Source organism: Sorex fumeus, unplaced genomic scaffold, assembly GCF_029834395.1.
Source record: "Sorex fumeus unplaced genomic scaffold, SorFum_2.1 ptg000129l, whole genome shotgun sequence".
Classification (NCBI taxonomy): Eukaryota; Metazoa; Chordata; class Mammalia; order Eulipotyphla; family Soricidae; genus Sorex; species Sorex fumeus.
Window position 1 is genome coordinate 7,379,047 of NW_026606186.1, and position 20,582 is coordinate 7,399,628.

A 20,582-nucleotide genomic window follows, 5' to 3' on the forward strand; every position below is an offset into this window, starting at 1 on the left:
CCCCGCCCCTCTTGCCCTCCGAGCCTTCCGATTGGCCGAGACGGCCACGGGACCTGGAAGTGGTCTCTGTCCGGCGAGGGCTGCCCTTCCGGTTCCGTTGGGTCCCCCTTTGGCTCGGGTTCCGCGCCCCTCCCCCTTCCCGGAGCCCCGAGGGGCCGGAGCTCCTGGCGGTGCGGGATCCTGGAGGCGCCTTCCCCCGGGTCTGTAAGTGCGGAGGCGGCCGGAGCGCCGGGCAGGGGTGCGGGGGGCTCTGGAGAGCGAGCCCCCCTGGGGGGGCTCCGCAGTGGCCGGGACCTGCCGCGGGATGGGGGCCGAGGGGGCCGGCCTCGGCCCGGAGGGTGGGGAGGGGTGGGGGGGGACGGGACTGGAGCGCGGCTCGGCCCAGCCCACGTCGTGCCCCGCCCCTTTCGCTTCCCAGTGTCTGGACCGGGAAGCCCGCAGGATGCCCGAGGGACCCGCTCCTGGGCGCCCCTCGGGCCGGGGGCCCGCACTTGGACCGGGAGCGTGTGGTAGAGCCCCAGCCCCCGCCAGGCCACAGCTTCCAGTCCGCCCTCACCCTCGAGGAACGCTGTCCGAGGTGGCCCCGTGGCCGGGCTCTCCCTGCACACTGGCCACCTTCGCTTAGCGCGAGCACTAGTCCAAATTGCTCGGATTTGTAAGCTGTCCTTGCAGTTTGCAGGGTCCAGCTGGGGAATCACGGATAAACCAGTAAATGCTCCGGGGACCTGCGTTTCCGTGAGAGACGGCCGCGTGGACTCTAAAGGGAAGTTGGCGGGAAGGCTGGAGATGCACCTTTGCTTGGCTGCTTCTGTCTGGTCCCCTCGGCGGGAGGAGGAGGAGGAGGGACCAAGAGGAGCTTTTCAGATCCCAGGCGCAGGAGGGCAGCGAGGTGCAGAAAGGAGTGCATGTGAATGTTTCGTTGAAGAGGAGGGAAGGGGAGCCTCCTCTTTCGCCTAGGAGGAGATCGGGAGCCAGGGTAAGGCTGTAAGGCTTTACCTTGTAAGGCTGAGATCCAGATGGTAAAACTTGGAGGCGAAAGGAGATGACGAGTTTTGTATGGGAAATCGGTAGGGTGGTGTTCAGGAGATCAGCGTGCAGTAACGGAATTTCTTTAAACGGATGCTGAGCTCTTTCTTTTGGAAAAAGCTTGGGTACTCCTTGGACTGGATAGTGGGATCTACCTAGTGAGAGGTAGTGAAGCAATGAATGGAATTATGACAGTTATTGGAAAGAGGCCAAACAAACTGGAATGAATTACCGAAGACTGCTGGCCAGGTTTAGATGTTACTGAAGAGCTACCAAAACTGATACTAAGTTTTTGGCCTCTGGGATCTGAAGAATGTTGATGCCCCTATCAGTAACAAAATTATAAGCTTAGTGAAAATTTAAGATTACTTTTTTGAATGTACTGAGTGGGTCTAGTGAGATAACCACATAAAGCTGTGCCATAAAGACTGGAAGCACAGATTCACAACTCAGTTTAAATGTTGTGACTAGTGGTAAGCTTTTCATGAAAGGTGAAGGCTAGGTGTATACCTGGAACTAGGAAAGGAGTATTGAGAAACAAGGGAGTAGTTGGGTGGAATGGTTGCATTTTTGAAGCACAGAGAGGAATTCGAGCTAGTAGTTTTTGGAATAGTAGCAGAGAGATGAGAAATTTTAAGAGAGCAGCATTCCAAGAACCAAAAAGATCCAGAAGAGAGGAGAACTTTACTGTGAACTCACTGGGACAATTAGGAAGTTATTTGGAGAATGCTTACTCTTTGTTATGAGATCATTAGTGAACTTTCAGAAAATCAATTATAGTAGAGTGATGAGCTGATCATGTATATGAAATAATGGAAACCTCAGCTGGTGTCAGATGACAATGAGAAAAGACCATATTTAAACTTGGCAGGCTTCCTTTGTTGATGAATTTAATAAAAGCTCTATAGAGTACATTCCAGGTACTTGTTCTGAGTGCTTTGAGAAGTTAAAAGTTTCTAATTTAACTGCCTTTAAAGCATAAGTTCCTATAATAACCCGCTGAAGTAATATTAGTGCTTGACAGATGGGAAAACAAAACACAAAAGTTTTTGTTATGTCACTTGCCCAAGGTCACAGAGCTGGGAAGTGGCTGAGCAGGTTTTGATCCTAGGAAATTTGACTCTCCAGTCCTTGACTTTATCCACTATGCTAAGCAAGCACTGAGTTTAGAAGTCAGAGGAGTGGGAAAATTTAAGCAAAGGTAGTCTCAGTGATAAAAATGGAGAGGCTTGGAAGAGATCCAGATTGAGAAGAAGGTAAGTAATGGATTTATGTTCATGTTGTACATTTTTTCATTTCTTCCTCTCTTAGATTCCTTTCTGGTGTGTGCCACGTGGGGCCATTTTCTCTCACATTTGGTCAATTTATGTTCGGCTTTCATTTGTCCCTTTGTTTCTCTACTGGGTCTCCTCATCTACTCTTAGGTCTGTGTCTGTTGGCTCTTCCTTCCCTTGACATCACAGTTAAAGATTTTAAGACCAGTCCTATCATTCCTGCAGTGTTCCTTCGCTTCTTGAATAACTGCCAATGATTCCTAATCAGTTAAACTAAACATATTGCCACCGTCTTGGTCATTTCTCTCTTGTCCTCCACCTTGATCACTAAGTCTATCAATGATGTGAAATATCTCAAGAATGCTGTTTTCTTCTCCATCCATATCATGGTTTCTGTTCAGGTTTTCACATATTTTATCTTGGTCTATTGACGTAGTCTAAGGTTTTCTTGCCTCCCTGTTCATTGTTCTCCAAACCATTCTCCATGCTCCATAAATTTTTCATTTACTGAACTTTAAGCAGTGCAGAAGTTTAGACATCATGCATTTCAATTGAAAGGGAAAGGTAATTTTTTAATAACTTGAATGAAGGTTAAATTTGATTAAGGTTGGCCATGAGAATGGAGATTCAAGGTTCTTTTCTAAAGTTAGGAATACAGCACTGAGAAACTAAATGGATTTTTCTTTGGTGGTGGGGCAGGAGTAGGGGGTTTTGGCCACACGCTGAGCTACTGCAGAACCTCTGGATCCTGGGAATCCAGGGTATCCTGAATTCAAAGCACACACTCAGCTCATTGGGCTGTCTTTCTGACTTCTGAAATGGGCTTTTTGAGGTAGTAAACCTTGGGAAAAAAACACCCTAAAATTTTAAAGACCAGGCTTTGAAGAATTTCCTCAATCTTTACACAATTTAGTGAACTCCCAAGGAATGGACCAGCAAAAGAATAGTGGAAAACTGGGCTGGAGGGATAGTACAGGGGGTAGCCTTACCAGGGCTTGATCACTGGCACCACTTCAAGAATGATCCCTGGGCACAGAGCCAAGAGTAAGCCCAGAGCACCACCAGGTAGTGCCTCCCCTCATCCCATTCCAATAAGAATGGTGGGAAACTGAGGACAGCAATTAAGTAACTTTCCCCCTTTTGTACTGTTGCTGTTCCTGGGGTCACCAGCCTACCCGTGGCAACCCAGGGTTCCCCTTGGTGCGTTCGGGGTCAATCACCATTGTGTCCGAACCTCCCCCCATGGTAGCAGACTAGGAACAGGGGCCACCTGGCTGGTTGGTGTCAGTGGCCTTTTATTCAAGTCTAATAGCTTTAGTTATAGAGAAATCACGAAGGGTTGAGTGTAGCAATTACACATAGATGTGGTTGAACATTATTATAAACAATGAACAGATATAAAACCCTTCCTCTAGGGAATCTTACTTAGTCACTCAGATCCCTAGTGGGAGATCTGCCGAAGACTGTATTGCTTTCTCCTTTCCTTAGCTAGTAATCCATCTGAACAGTCATCTTAAATTTGCTTTTAATAATATTTCTAGTCATTTCGTATGGACACAGAAAGAGATAAGATATTAAGCTTAAAGGGTGCCTCTTCCTGGGGACATCTCACTATGTTCCAGACTGCAGTCCTCAGGCCTGGTTAGTCTTTCCTAATCCCAGTAGGGTCCTTACTCATTATTTTTTTGGGTCATGCCAGTTTGTTTCATGACTGTGATTTTTAACTTACACTTCTTATGGCACTCATCCTGTCCTCTTGATGCCAGGGTAGCTTACAGCTTGCCCTGGGTCCATCCTTGTCCCTTTCTGGGACCCTGCTTTTGGGGTGCTAGAAGGTAAGGGCAACTAAGCCTTAAGTTAGGTAAATATGATGGATGCCCAAGAGTAAATATTATTTGGAGTCAATAAGCATAGCATTAACAGTCTTCCTCTGTCTGTACAAAAAATGACATTGCTCTAAAAGAAACTTTGCAAATTATATAAAGGGAAGAGAAAAGCAATATTTCACTTAAATGCAAAAAACCCAGACCCCTCAGAAGAATTTGGCTTTACAAGTTATAGAATCTGATTTGGGGATATATGTGATTAACAGGTAGGGCGGGGGGGAAGAGGAGAGGTTAAAGATAAACGCAGAGGATTGGGCGTGCCTGATGGAATTGGATGTGCCTCGGGAGTACTGTAGTGGATGTAACTCAATAAAACTCCCTGCAGGAAGAGAAAAGATCAACCAATGTCACTTCTTAAAATGTTCAGAACTATAATCCAACACTGTACAATAGTTTTAAAAGAATGACCCAGGGATGGAGACAATGACTCAAATGACTAGCACATGGATGCAGGAAGGATCTACTTGAATCCCCAGTGCTACATGGCCCTCTTAAGTGTTGGGTATAACCCTGGGGTTCCGTGAGCACTGTGGGGGTCACCCTGGTAGCCCCAGCACTGTGGAGGCTCTAGCACTCTCCTCCTCAGCCCAGGCACCATCAGGCCTGCATAACCAGGCTGAGTAACACCAGGAGTGATCCCCAGCTTCCACACACTGCTTGAGAGGTCCAGCTCCCTCCAAATAAACAGAGAATTTCTGGGCTGAGGAAATACATCTGTGTAGAGTACATGCAAACAATTTATGATGGTGTCCATTATTCAGTCTCCACAGACACACCCTCCCCCAAATGAGAACTATATCGGTATTGACTTATGCAAAACAAATGTTAAAAATAAATGAAATATAAAATTAATAATATGTATAACTATCTAATAGAAACCATTTTATTTTATATTTTCTGTAAATATAAGATATTTTATGAAAATATATATTCACATAAATGTAGTGCTTTATAAAAATGGAGGGAAGGTCGCAAAGGATTCAGCTTAGACCATTACTGAGCGGAAGGCAGTTGGGAAAGTCACTTGTACTTCATCTACAATGTATAAAATTTTTCAAGAAGGAATGATCTATTCCAGTTAGAAAATAAAGACAAAAAGCCTGAGAGATAGTACAGCGGGAAAGCCACTTGCCTTACATGTGGCCAACTCAGGTTTGATTTCCCGTACCACATATGGTCCCCCGAGCTCCCAGCACACAGTAAGCAAGCCCTGGCTACTTCCAGCTGTGGCCCAACCTTCCACCCTCAAGAAAAACAGTAAAGGCAAAAGAGTGAGAACTTGAATAATATGTTGTTATGAACATTAACCCAAAGAAAAAAATAAAGTTAACAGAAAAATGGAAGTATAGTATAACCTCTTTGAAAACTAAGTCACGGTGTTCGTGAGAAACAGAAAGGTGTCTTGGTAGTTATCTATGCTAAATTGAAAGATAAAAGGGATGTTTATGAGATAGATGAGAAAAACTCATAGTTCATTATGTGGAATTAAAAAAAAATTTTTATAGTAGTTTTTAGAAGCATTTGAGTAAGTGACATGAATTTCTCCCTGCACAGCAATGAATGTTGTCCATCCCAGAATATTTGCATATTGTCTATTGTTATTTCTGTTAGAGTAAAAGATTTTCAAAACAATGGGCATATTGGTAAGGAAATGTCTGGAAGAACAGTGTAAATATAAATAAAGTGATTTGGGCCATTCAAGACTGGCTAATAGAAACTTGGCAGTATTCAGATTGAATTGTCATCTACACAGTAGATGCTGAGAACATGAAGCCTGGTTTTGGTCATAATAGCAGAGAGAAAGGGGTTTTGAAATCATGACAAGAGATTATCAGTAGAATGTTTTGATCAAGACTGTGCAATTGTGTTCGTTCTTTACTTTCTTTCAATTACTAGAGGCTCTGCTAATTATGAATAATTGCTCCTATACTTTGAAGTTGCTATAGACATTTGAAAACCAAATGCATTCACAATGTTTTTAAATTTAAAAATAGCACTTTTTTCATTTGTAAAGATAAATATATACACAAATAACCTGAAGTTAAAATTTGTGGGAAAGGGTAAAAAAGATAAATAAAGTACAATCAAGAATAATGTTATTAGGGGGCTGGAGAGATAGCACAGCAGGTAGGTTGTTTGCTTTGCATATGGCCAACCCGAGTTCAATTCCCAGCATCCCATATGGTTCACTGAGCACCGCCAGGAGTAATTCCTGAGTTCATGAGCCAGGAGTAACCCTTGTGCAATGCCGGGTGTGACCCAAAAAGGAAAAAAAAAAAGAATATTATTAGGGGACCAGAGCCATAGTACAGTGAGAGGGCATTTACCTTGCACATGGCTGACCTGGGTCCAATTCTCATAATCCCATATGTTCCTCCAAGCACTGCCAGGAGTAATTTCCTGAGGACAGAACCAGGAGTTGCCACGAGCTTTGCTAGGTGTGCCCCCTGCCCCCCAAAATAAAGAGTATTATTAGGGACTGGAGAGATCTTACACTGGGTAAGATGCATGCGGCTGTCCTGGGTTCAGACCCCAGAACCCAGTAAAGTTCCCCGAGCTCCCCAGGGATGATCCCAGAGTGCAGAGCCAGGAGTAAGCCCTGGGCACCACTGTCATGGCCCCAAAAACTAAATAATAATAATAGTAATATTATTATTGTGTTGAGACCACACTTGGTGGGGATTGAATCTCAAGTGTCTGTTATGGGAGAGTATGTGCTCAACCTGGTGAAGTGTCCATCAGGCCAAGAATATTATTAACTCCGGAACTGGAGAGATACTATAGTAGGTAGGGTGCTTGCTTTGCACGCAGCTAACCTGGGTTTGATCCCCAGTAACTCGTACAGTCTCCCAAATTCACCGGGAGTAATTCCTGAGCACAGAGCCAACAGCAAATTTGAGCATTGCCAGGTATAGCCCTAAAACATAATCTTTTTAAAAAATTAAATAATTTTTAATTAAAAAATTAGAAAGATTATTAATACCTAAATAGCTTTCTGTTAAAGCCCTCTATACTTGACATAAATTTTAAATTCTGATTTTTAGCTTTAAATATAAATCGTTTACTGAAGCATAAACGTATATAAATTGGCAAGTATACAGCTGAATGGATTTGGAAAGGGAAATCCAAATGATGTTATATATTATGAGATCAAATTTTACGTAGCCTCATTTTTCCTTAGTTGGATTTTAGTATCTTGCCCCTCGAGTACACATTTTTCAGCACTAGTATTTAAGACGTTGTACCTCTTTAAGCAGAACAGTTCATTTATGTTTTCTATCTAGGCTTGCAATTCCTCATACATAAAGTGGGAATTATAGTAATAGCTACTTCAGATAGATTTTGTAGTTTAAGTGGGTCAATTAAGTAAGACACTTCAGTATTCTTGATATGACTCAGTTGTAAATGTCTGCTTATTAATTTAGATAAAATTAATCCAGTTTGTAAAAGTTTCTTATACCTTTTATTTTGACCTCAGGTTGTGGTGCTCAGGGCTGACTCCTGGTTCTATGCTTAGGTATCACGCTGGGCGGTGCTCAGGGTACCCTGTGGGTGCCTGGGGTTGAATCCGGGTTGGCTCCTGTTGGATTACATTGGTTTGTCCTTGTTCCTTCCTCAGGGAGTTCAGGTTTATTGAGAAAAGCAATATGCCCTTAGATGGAATCGTGTCCTTGAGAGGATCTCCGCGTAATCTAGAATGCTGAACCCCCACATGAAAACTCGTGCCTGAGTTAATCTCCTAGAACTTCCCCTGAAGGAAAGGCTTTACATCTGTTTATTGCTATAATGTTCTATTTATTATGATAATATTCGACCACACCTATGTGTGTACCCCCACCTTTCACGATTTCTCTATAACTAAGGCTGTGAGAATCGAAGAAACAGTCACTGATTACCAGTGAATCTGTGGCCCGTTCCTTCGTTCATATCATCACTGTTCATCCATCTCTGTCCACTGGCCTGGGTAGGCAGTTCTTGGCTACCAAATGTACCCAAACTTGAGCCCACTGCATGCAGGGCAAGCACACTATCCTTTGTACCAATGCTCCAACCCCTATTCTGGCATTTTGTTTATCTTGGTTTAGTTTGGGGCCAGTGCTAAGGGCTTACTTCTGACTCTGTACTCAGAGAATCACCCCTGGCAGTGCTTAGGGAACCATATGAGGTCTGGGACTCTAACCTGGGTCCAGCCTGTGAGAAGCAGTTAGCCTACCTGATATAGTACCTCTCTGGCCCACCTTCTTTTGACACCTTGAAAATGTTTAAAATTAGTTCACTTTGGTTTTGTAGTGACAGTGCTATTTTGGAAACAAAATCTGGAAAGAACTAGGATCTCAGGTCACTTCGAAGGGCCGATCCCCTGGAGATTGCGTGGTGTAGGATTGTGTTAGGTATGGAAACCCTGTCATTACAGCATGTAAAATCACATTGCCTAAAATGAAAAATAAGTTGAAGGATTTTGTAAAGCTTATCATGAAAATGAAAAAACCTCCACTATTTCTGTTATCATAACTAAGAGTGAACTATTTGGGGAGGGCTGGAGCTGTCAAGAGCACATACTTTCTTTTTTCTTTTAATTAATTTATTTTTATTATTTAAGACAGTTTTTATTTTTTATTTATGTATTTATTTATTTTTGGCTTTTTGGGTCACACCTGGTGATGCACAGGGGTTACTCCTGGCTCTGCACTCAGGAATTACCCCTGGTGGTGCTCAGGGGACCATATGGGATGCTGGAAATCGAACCCGGGTCGACTGCATGCAAGGTAAACGCCCTACCCGCTGTGCTATTGCTCCAGCCCCAATTTTTTATTTAAAAGTAAAAGTAAAGGCCCTCCCGTTGTTCATCGATTTGCTCGAGCGGGCCCAGTAACGTTTCCATCATGAGACTTGTTGTTACTGTGTTTGGCACATCGAATACATCACGGGTAGCTTGCCAGGCTCTGCCGTGCGGGCGAGATACTCTCGGTAGCTTGCCGGGCTCTCCGAGAGGGGCGGAGGAATCGAACTCGGGTCGGCCATGTTGGCTGCGTGCAAGGCAAATGCCCTACCACTGTGCTGGAGCGATAGTACAGCGGTAGGGCATTTGCCTTGCATGCAGCCAACATGGCCGACAATTTTTTATTTATTTTTAAAAATTTTTTATTAGTAAAACACCATGAGGTACAGTAGTGGACTTACAAGTTTTTGTGCTTGGGTTTCAGTTATACAATGATCGAGTACCCATCCCTCCACCAGTGCCCATTCTCCACCACCACTGATCCTAGTATCCCTCCCATCCCCCATCCCCCCATCCCACCCTGCCTCTATGGCAGGGCATTACCTTTTGTTCTCTCTCTCCTTTTGGGTGCTGTACTTTGCAAAAGAGGCATTGAGTGGCAGACATGCTATAGTCTACTTTCAGCATGCATCTCCCATCCTGGAAAGATCCTCCCAACACCCTTTATTTGGTGCTCCCTTTTCTGTCTGAGCTGCCTTTTCCGCTAGCATGTGTGGCTGGCCTCCAAGTCATGGAGTTGACCTCCTGGTACTTATCTCGGCTATTCTTGGGTGTTAGTCTTCTATTTTGTCACTTTATGTTCCCCAGATGAATGCAATCTTTCTGTGTCTGTCCCTCTCTGACTCATTTCGCTTAACATGATACTTTCCATGTAGTACCACTTGTATGTAAATTTCATGACTTCATCTTTTCTAACAGCTACTTACCGCATGTCTTGGAGTTCTGGTAAGCACCTCATGGTCCTGGGTTTCTGCCGGGGACATTCCCTGCTCCTCAGGAACCCCCACAATCCTCTGTGGCTCCAGGAACATGCCCAAGTCGTGCATTTTCCGAGTAACCTTTCCTCGCATCCCTGGTCCCCTGGACCTCCAGAATTGCACTGGTGGTGGTTCTCTGCCGGGGGTTCACTGCCTTCTCTGGCTCCCTTGTTTCATTTGTGAGTGGGGTGCCCAGCAATGTGAAATCCAGGGCCTGCCAAAGCGCAGCCTCTCTGTCCCTACAGACTTGACACCAACTGAATCAGGGCTCTGCAGACGTACAGCCTTGGGGGCTGGAGCAATAGCAGGTAGGGCATTTGCCTTGCACGTGGCCCGACCAGGCTCACCAGAATTCGATTCCTCCGTCTTAAATTCCTCTGCCCCTCTCGGAGAGCCCGGGAAGCTACCGAGAGTATCTTGTAGGCATGGCAAAGCCTGGCAAGCTACCTATGATGTATTCAGTATGCCAAACACAGTAACAACAAGTCTCACAATGTTACTGGGCCCGCTCGAGCAAATCGATGAATAATGGGAGGACAGTGACAGTGACATAGTACTCCATTGTGTAGGTGTACCAAAGTTTCTTTAATCAGTCATCTGTTCTCGGGCACTCAGGTTTTTCCCAGATTCTGGCTATTGTAAATAGTGCTGCAATGAACAAACAAGTGCAGATGTCACTTCGACTATACTTTTTTGCCTCTCTGGGATATATTCCCAGGAGTAGTATTGCTGGGTCAAATGGGAGCTCAATTTCTAATTTTTTGAGAATCGTCCATACTGTTTTCCAAAAGGGCTGAACCGTTCGGCATTCCCACCAGCAATGAAGGAGGGTCCCTTTCTCGCCACATCCACGCCAACACCGGTTGCTTTTGTTCTTTTGGATGTGGGCCTGTCTCTGTGGTGTGAAATAATATCTCATTGTTGTTTTGATCTGCATCTCCCTGATGATTAATGATGTAGAGCATTTTCTCTTGTGCCTTTTAGCTATTCGGATTTCTTCTTTGAGAAAGTTTCTGTTCATTTCGTCACCCCATTTTTTGATGGGGTTGGATGTTTTCTTCTTGTGGAGTTCAACCAGTACTTTGTATATCCTTGATATCAACCCCTTGTCGGATGTGTATTGGACTAGTATCCTTTCCCATTCTGTAGACTGTCTTTGTATTTTGGTCACTGTTTCTTTTGAGTTGCAGAGGCTTCTTAGTTTAAGATAGTCCCATTTGTCTATCCCTGTTTTCATTTGCTTCTCCAGTGGCGTGACATCTTTGAAGACACCATTAGCTTCAATGTCATGGAGGGTTTTCCCAACTTTGTCTTCAATGTACCTTACGGATTCCGGTCTGATGTTGAGGTCTTTAATCCATTTTGATCTTACTTTTGTACATGGTGTTAGGCAGAGATCTGAGCCCATTTTTTTGCATGTAGCTGTCCAGTTTTGCCAGCACAATTTGTTAAAGAGGCTTTCCTTACTCCACTTCACATTTCTTGCTCCCTTGTCAAAGATTAGATGTTCATATGTTTGAGGGGAGATGTCAGTATATTCAACCCTGTTCGATTGGTCTGCAGCTCTGCCTTGTTCCAGTATCATGCTGTTTTAATTATTACTGCTTTGTAGTAGAGTTTGAAATTAGGGAGGTTGATTCCTCCCATTTTCTTTTTCCCAAGAATTGCTTTAGCTATTTGTGGGGGCTTATTGTTCCATATGAATTTCAGGAGTGTTTGCTCCATTTCTTTGAAGCAAGAAATGGGTATCATTATAGGGATCACATTGAATTTGTACAATGCTCCTTTGACAATGTTGATTCTACCAATCCATGAGCAGGGGATATCTTTCCATTGTCTCATGTCTTCTTTTATTTCCTGAGGTAGCATTTTGTAGTTTTCTTTGTACAGGTCTTTTACTTCCTTAGTTAAGCTGATTCCTAGGTACTTGATTTTCTGGGGCACAATTGTGAATGGGATTGTTTTCTTCATGTCACTTTCTTCTCTCTCACTATTTGCGTATAGGAAAGCCATGGACTTTTGGGTATTGATTTTATAGCCTGCAACTTTACTATACAAGTCTGTTGTTTCTAGGAGTTTCTTGGTAGAGTTTTTAGGGTTCTCAAAGTATAGTATCTTATCATCTGCGAATAGTGAGAGCTTGATTTCTTCCTTTCCTACCTGGATGCCCTTAATATCTTTCTCTTGCCTAATCGCTATTGCAGGTACTTCCAGTACTATATTGAACAGCAGTGGAGAGAGTGGGCATCCTTGTCTCGTCCCTGGTCTTAGGGGGAAGGCTCTCAGTTTTTCCCCGTTGAGGATGATGCTTGCTGTAGGCTTGCAAAGCACACACTTTCGTGTGGAAGACCCGGGTGTATCTCTGGTACCCTGAGTGCTGCCAGGAGCAATCCCCAGCAGTGAGCTCAGCTAGTAGTCCCTGAGCACCGCCAGGTGTACCCCCACCCACGTCCCACCCTAGAAACAAAGAGTTGGTTACTCTGCTGGTTTGTTGTTGTTGTTGTTGTTGTTAAGTACGCTGCATGAAAAATAAATGCTGTTACTTACCTTCAAATAGCTAGTCTATCGGAAAGAGAAACAACAGGATACAGTGAAGGGATGAATTGCTTGAACTGTAAAACTATCACCGGAGAGATGACAGTGCAGGCTGTCACATAGGAAACATTTTTTAAATGAAAGATCAACGTTGCTCCCATTTTTGGACTCTAGCATGGAGCGATAGCACAGCGGTAGGGCGTTTGCCTTGCACGCAGCCAACATGGCCAGCCCGAGTTCAATTCCTCCACCCCTCTCAGAGAGCCCGGCAAGCTACTGAGAGTATCTGGCCCGCATGACAGAGCCTGGCATGCTCCCCGTGACGTATTCGATATGCCAAACACAGTAACAACAAGTCTCATGATGGAGACGTTACTGGGCCCGCTCGAGCAAATCGATGAACAACGGGAGGACCGTGATTTAGCATGTAATTCAAAGCAAGTGCTTTCCTGTGATCTCTGTGTGGCAGGATGGTAAGTTTCCACAGCCTGGTGGGCAGGATGCAAATGAAACCGGACTCCAGTGCTTCACCTTTGGATCTCCAAGGAGCAGTTGTCCTTGAGGGTAGTTGACTAAAAGCAGTGTTTCTCAACTGAGGGCCATAGGGCCCCTGGTAGGCCCTGAGGATATTCCAAGGAGGTCACAGGTGAAAAATGTAGATGGAGTTCCAAGGCACAAGACTAATGGGGCCAAGCATTAAAACCCTGGGGGAAGAACTGGGCCCAAGAAGGAAGCAAATTAGGAAAAAAGGTTCAAGAATGCTGGTTTAGGGGCTGGAGAGATAGTACAGTGTGTAGGGTGCTTGCCTTGGAAGCACAGACCTGGGTTTAATTCCCATTATCTCATCAGCCCCTCAAGCTCTCACTGTTGGCAGATGATAAGGTACTATACTTAGTCCCTCACTGCCAGAAATACTTCTTGAATGCAGAGCAAGGAGTAACAACTGAGCACTGATGGGTGTGGCCCATAAACCAAGCACCACCAACAGTAACACTGGTTTAAAACCAGTTGTGAGTGAGTATATAATCTAATGGCTGTGGTCAATTAACAACTAACACTCAGTTTCAAGTGTGCATAGTGAAATACTTATCTAAGGGTAAATTTAGGACAGACTAAACAAAAAAATGTTCTTTTTATTTAGTCAGTTGAAACAAGTGGCTCATTCTTTATCTTTTAGTTATATAAGTGGATGTTTGACATTCTCTAAATGAACATAATTCAAGTGACCTTAACTGTTAAAACTGATCGTGATGAGGTCTGCTGCTTTCTGGATTGATCTATTATTACCTGTAGTTCATAGATTTTTTTTTTATGATACCTTCTTTCCTCTGATTCTCCATTTGCTTCTCTCCAAGCCTTCATTCTCCTCTCTCAGCGCAGTAGTTGTCTTTGTCCATTCCCTTTACTTTCAGAATGCCATACAAGGAGAAATTAATAATTTATACAAGTTATTTATATCATATACCTGTTCCATATCACCCCTCCTAAACTTCATCTTTTTTAGTGACTGTTTCATTTCACAAAACTCTTAAATTTAGAACCTTGACATACTTATTTATTTCATTCTTCTTATCTAGTAAGTTTCCAACTTCTTTGAAATATCTTTATTTTCCCTTGCTCTTCATTCCCGTTTTCATTCGTTTCTAGGCTGTCATGGCCTCAGATTATACTGCCTCTGTAGCCCAGTTGGTCTTCCTAATAATAATTCTTCCTTTTTAACACTGTCAAGTGAATCTTCTAGGTTCAGACTACACAAAGCTAGCACCTGCCTTGTATTTAGTACAATATTAGGTGATGGAAATGCAGTTTGGTCAGAATAGGGAGAGTTTGGCCAGAAAGTAATATGGCTGCAGGGAGAATTTAAAGCAGAATGAAAGTGTGCTTTACTCTAGAAGATGATGTTTCTGATTGAGTAGGATGGAGATCATGTTGCTCCAGTGTCATGAAGCTTGCAGTTTTGTGAGGAAGGAACAAATATTTAATGAATTGCTACGAGTGTTATGATAGAGATAGTATGCTGTGGGTCCTGTAGAGATAACTGTGCTAGTCAGGGGTGGGGGTGGGATAGGGAGGGGCTTCTCAGGAAAAATAAAGGAGTTGGAATGGTATCGACTGGGTAGTAGTATTCTGAATTAGAGAACTCTGGTGTGCTTAGATTTCAAGTAAGTAGATGCTGTCTTGCACCAGGTACTGAGTTTAGTCAAATGTGAGTAAGGTCTGGACTTAATCTTAAGGAGCTGGTATTCTGTGAGCCTGTGATTATGAAGATTAGGCTTCGTGATGCAGATGTGGCCAGAAAGAATAAATTCCCTTGTGAAGTTCTCAGCTATGTAGCTGATGAGTGCAAACATATCAAGGTGAATTTGTTGATGAGATTGAGCCTACCCCCACCCCACCCCCACCTCTAGGGATGGGAATTGAACTCATGGCTAGACAAGTATATACAGCTATTTAGACCTACTTGATGTCTCACTAGATTACTATATAGACTGAAATGATCACTGTGCCATAACTGATTCATTCATCCTCCCACCTTTTTTTAAATGTGTGTGTGTGTGTGAGGGTGCATACCTGGCAGTGCTCAGGGATTATTCCTGGCTCTGTGCTCAGGGACCATATGCAGCACCAGGGATCAACCCAGTGTCCACATGTAAGGGAAGCACTCATCCTACCTGCTGTACTATCTCTCATGGCCCTTACCCATCCATCTCTCTTAAACGACACATGGGGAACTAGGTTACCTTGTATGTGGAATCAAAATAAGAAATTGCTCCATAAAGAACAGATATGCTGATCTTTTGACATAGACATCTGTTTTTGACTGAATGGGCTATGCTGATGTTTACCTTTTTATAAAAGATTTAATCAGCTTAGACTTAATAAATTAGTTTACATTCAGGAGACATTGGAAAATGACAGACGAATTTTAGTCTGGGGTTTGGTATAATCAGACCTATGATTTCTTTGAAAGACGACATGCAATGATATAAAAGTTGGATTCCAGGGAATTAAAGCTGGAAGCCAAGGAAATGCTTATCAGTTCAGTTGTTCAGATGAGTAATGCTAGAAAAACAGGGACAAAGAAGAAAGAACAGGGGTTGGGGTGGTAGCACATGGGTAGGGCATTTGCCTTGCACACAGCTGACCCGGGTTCGATTCCCAGCATCCCATATGGTTCCCTGAGCATCGCCATGAGTAATTCCTGAGTACAGAGCCAGGAGTAATCCCTGTGCATTGCCAGGTGTGACGCCAAAAAGAAAAACAAAAGCCAGAAAAAGAATAGAATCTAGTAGTATTAATTAGAGTCATTTTGCTCCTACTCAAATTCCTACCAAGTGAATTGCCTGCTTTTTCATTAGTTTGCTTTTCATCTGGATTTTCTAAATATTTTATGTAATTTCTATATTCTTAAAAAGAAGGTTTGTATCATCCACAATGCACAGAATAAAGACTTCTGCCTTTGATGTTGTCTAAAAGTCTCCTAAGGATTGCGACTTTTCTTGTACTGCAGAAATTCTTGTATGAATAAATTTACATTAGTTAAACACTAGGACTTAACTAGGAACCGGGCAAGCAAGGACACTGCAGTTCTGCAGGAAAGGAAAAAGGAGAAGGATAAAGGAAGGAAGAGAGTCTTTTGTTTGGAAGAAGTAGAAAATAGTTGCTGCATTTCTATTTGTTGAGCTGTTTTCATTTGTTATTGACACCTTATAGAAATTTCTTTTGTCAGTGGGAACTTTTTAAGGTCTTGTATTAATACCTTAAAAATGGAATGAATGCAAGTCCACTGCTTAGGTACAATTGGCACGATGTATGTAAGGAATAATTTTTAGCTGTCTCTGAAAGCTATAATGTCAGCTTCCTCTTTCAAGGAGTTTTATTCAAATACAAACAAACATGCCAACACAAATTTGTTTTTGGAAGGAAAATCCAGGTTTCTTAATTGCTTATATTTTCTTAAATTCATCCTTTTTACATTTCTGTCCTTTAGGTCTGCCAAAATGTCTGAAAGATCAGATCTCCTTCACTTCAAGTTTGAAAATTATGGAGATTCAATGTTACAAAAAATGAACAAATTAAGAGAAGAGAATAAATTTTGTGATGTTACAGTTCTCATAGATGATATTGAGGTACAGGGGCATAAAATTGTGTTTGCTGCAGGTTCCCCCTTCTTAAGAGACCAGTTTTTACTGAATGATTCCCGAGAGGTGAAAATCTCCATATTACAGAGTTCCGAAGTGGGGAGACAATTGCTCTTATCCTGTTATAGTGGTGTGCTGGAATTCCCTGAGATGGAACTGGTAAATTACTTGACTGCTGCGAGTTTTCTTCAGATGAGCCACATTGTAGAACGGTGCACACAGGCCTTGTGGAAGTTTATAAAGCCAAAACAACCAATGGATAGTAAAGAGGGATGTGAACCACAAAGTGCTTCTCCCCAGTCAAAAGAACAGCAGGGAGATGCCAGAGACTCCCCAAAGCAGGACTCACCTTGTATTCATCCATCTGAAGACAGTATGGATATGGAGGACAGTGATATTCAGATTGTTAAGGTAGAATCTATTGGGGATGTGTCCGAGGTTAGAAGTAAAAAAGATCAGAACCAGTTTATTTCTTCTGAACCCACTGCTTTACATTCATCAGAGCCCCAGCACTCCCTGATAAATTCAACTGTGGAAAACAGAGTCAGTGAAATAGAACAAAACCATCTCCACAATTATGCCCTCTCTTACACAGGCAGTGATAACATCATCATGGCCTCCAAAGATGTCTTTGGGCCTAATATTCGAGGTGTAGACAAAGGCCTCCAGTGGCATCACCAGTGCCCAAAGTGTACCAGGGTGTTTCGTCACCTGGAGAACTACGCCAACCACTTAAAAATGCACAAACTCTTTATGTGTCTACTCTGCGGCAAGACTTTTACCCAGAAAGGCAACCTTCATCGACACATGCGTGTGCATGCCGGCATTAAACCTTTCCAGTGTAAGATCTGTGGCAAAACCTTTTCTCAGAAGTGTTCCTTACAGGATCATCTTAACCTTCACAGTGGAGATAAGCCCCATAAGTGTAACTATTGTGATATGGTTTTTGCACATAAGCCAGTTTTGAGGAAACACCTTAAGCAGCTGCATGGCAAAAACAGCTTTGATAATGCCAATGAAAGAAATGTGCAAGACCTCACAGTGGATTTTGATTCTTTTGCATGTACAACAGTTACAGACTCGAAAGGGTGTCAGCCACAGCCTGATGCGACACAGGTCCTGGATGCAGGTAAACTGGCCCAAGCTGTCCTGAACTTAAGGAATGATAGTACTTGTGTGAATTGAATAGGGGCTTTATGCTCACGCTAGAACTGACTGAAATCGTGGCACTAGTTGGAATGATTAGGAGTGATTTTGCTAGTTTGACTTCTCCAAAGCCGTGGAGCCGGCGTAGTGGTGAGTCAAAGCACTAATAGACCAGGCAACTTGCCACTAGGAGTGGTCTTGCCTTCTTTTGCCCTTTCCCGGTTTGTTTTGAATTATTTATCCTTTGATGTCGGTTTTCCTTTCTGAGTGAGTATTCCATTTGTCTACCTAACATTGACTTGATAATGTGAGACTGGCACTATTTTAGGCTTTTCACCTGGCACATTCTAAAGTGAAGTTTGCAACAAGCTGATAACCTGACCTATTTTTCCATTCATAGATGTGATACTAAAAGAAGTGAATAATATTTTTCCTTTGCAAAAAAAAAAAAGGCTAAGAGAAAAGGTGAAATTGCTGTTGGGCTGAATACGTGGTAGAACGTTTTGGTTGCCTACTGATAATTCAGCTCTCTTATTAATGATTGAATCTGCTTTCTGCCATTTGTACTGCTCTGGGAGATGAGTATTTTGGATTTTCCTGCACTCTTTCCAACAGTATTTAGGGCACAGCTTCTGAATTATGCTGTCACTGTCCAGTGGTGGTCTTCTCAGCAGCACGTACAGGCAGATTGATGTTAAGCATCAGCAGGAGGATTACCAAGAAAGGACAGAGGTACAGTTAGAAAACACTAACCTAAGGTTTTCCTAAAAAGAAGCCACATGCTTGCAGTACATGTGTAGGTTACTTGCTGATGCCTTTGAAGTCAGGATTACTCAAAAGCACTAAAGTGTAATGATGCTAAAGTATGGTGATTTCTCTAGAAGGAGGCTATTTGGAACCTCTGAACTTTCAGGATTTTGCCATGTGCTAGGTGAGGTGGGTCCTCAGAGTGTTCTCCAATGTTTGTAATAGTCTCTTGCTTCTTATTTCTTTGTGTACCTTAATTTCTGAAATGGATGAGAAAAAAATGGGTCACAAAAGAGCAGTCAGGCGTTTTCCTTTCTTATTCCTGTAACAGTGCACAGTTCCACCTTTGATAGATTGCTAAATCAGAATTGATCTTCCAATATAAAAGGCCCTCCCGTTGATCGTCGATTTGCTCGAGCGGGCCCAGTAACATCTCCATTGGAGACTTTGTTGTTACTGTGTCTGGCATATCAAATACTCTCGGTAGCTTGCTGGGCTCTCCGAGAGGGGCGGAGGAATCGAACTCGGGTCGGCCATGTTGGCCGCGTGTAAGGCGAACGCCCTACCCACTGTGCTATCGCTCCAGCCCTCTAGCAAATCTTCCAATATGGAAAAACAAAATGATTTTTTCCCCAAAAGCACATATTACAATTCAGAAATAAAATCCTGATCTTGTTTTTTCCTAACCCATGAGTTAGATTTAGGTAATAGGAGTGTTAGAATCTTTAGAGACTTTGAAGAGACCATTAGCTTGATCTCTTTCAAGTTGTTCTATGAAAAGGCCAAAGTGGTGGCCTGGCCAAGGTTGGCCAAAGTAGACATGTGACTCAACAAGAGCTGGTATCTCCTCACTTATCCCTTGGCTTAAACTCATTGAGGACAGAATCAAGATTAACACAGTAGGCAAAATCTTACCTTTGTGAATCCCTGTTGGCTTTCAGAGACAGCCTGGATTTTGCAAACAAAATATCACAGAATTTATTTATGTTAGTTATTTGGGGTTAGAATGAGTATTCTTCCTAAGCCAGTGACTGATTTGCTGGTTGTTAGTAGGGCAGAGAAAGGACAAGAAAGAATAACATGAGAAGGAGCGAACTGTGAAACTGATTTTTGTCTATAGTAAATGATAGTTTTCATCAGGATTTTGTTTTTATTTTTGAACGATGAGAGTGCATATACAGATAAACCAAAAATTAGGTTTCAACTTGGGTAGGCAGAAGAAGTCATAAATTTGTTATTTGATGCACTTAAAAGTGAATCTGCTTTTAGGTATAAAGTTTGCGTTTTGTTACAATGTGTAAAATGAGATTACCATAGAGTGATAAGACTGAATAGGTATCTTATGTGTAATCCACTTATTATATGGTCTAATGATGCTTCCTAGCATTTTAATTATCATGATCCAGCCAAAGAGTACCAAGTCTATGCAACAGCGTGATGCTACCATGTTAACCAATGCTTATTTTCTGAGTGTCCTTTCATCAGAGGCAAATATCAAGTTGAAATGCTTCATTTGCTTACATTCATGTCTTGTTTTTGTTACTGGCTTAAAGAGTCAAGGGAGACTGGTGTTCACATCAGATTAGTCTCTTTGGTTGGACACTGTTTATGGTCCTGTCAGTCACTCAGTGATCAGGCACCTCCTGTGGTCAGGTACTATGTTAGATACTGAAGATATGAAGGTAAGACTACCATGGCCCCTGCCCTCCTGAAGTTTACAGTCTCATGTGATCTTAGTGCGATACTCTGTCAACTCTGGTATTATATTAGAAATCATGAAGAAAACTGCCTTGCTTGCTTGTATCAGAGTCAGCTTCTTGATGGTTTTGTACCAGTAAAATTTGTAGTGGTTACCTTACGCAACTGCTGACTACTTAGTCTCCTCCACTTCTTGGCTGGAGAGGGTTCTGTTTCTGTGAGACATGTTCTGAATTTTGGTTGGACTTGACTCTTCTTCTTGGTTTTATACATGTTTCTTAGACTGTATTGCAAAGTGCTTAAGTTGCTGATAACAGGTTTATAGGGGAAGATGACTCAAATGTAGTTTCATTCCTGTAGAAAAGGATGAT

General features: G+C 42.7%; 1 protein-coding gene across 2 annotated transcripts; it reads left to right on the forward strand.

The window, feature by feature from the left end:
- Positions 1–80: 80 nt before the first annotated feature.
- On the forward strand, positions 81–18,385 carry ZBTB26 (zinc finger and BTB domain containing 26). Of its 2 annotated transcripts, none has more exons than XM_056138707.1 (2): positions 81–200; positions 16,470–18,385. In XM_056138707.1, the coding sequence occupies exon 2, from the start codon at positions 16,480–16,482 to the stop codon at positions 17,803–17,805; it is 1,326 nt and encodes a 441-aa protein (XP_055994682.1). In that variant the 5' UTR covers positions 81–200; positions 16,470–16,479; the 3' UTR covers positions 17,806–18,385. The 2 variants fall into 2 exon arrangements, with proteins under 2 accessions (XP_055994682.1, XP_055994681.1); XM_056138706.1 differs by having other exon boundaries at positions 105–204.
- The last annotated feature ends 2,197 nt before the right edge of the window (positions 18,386–20,582 follow it).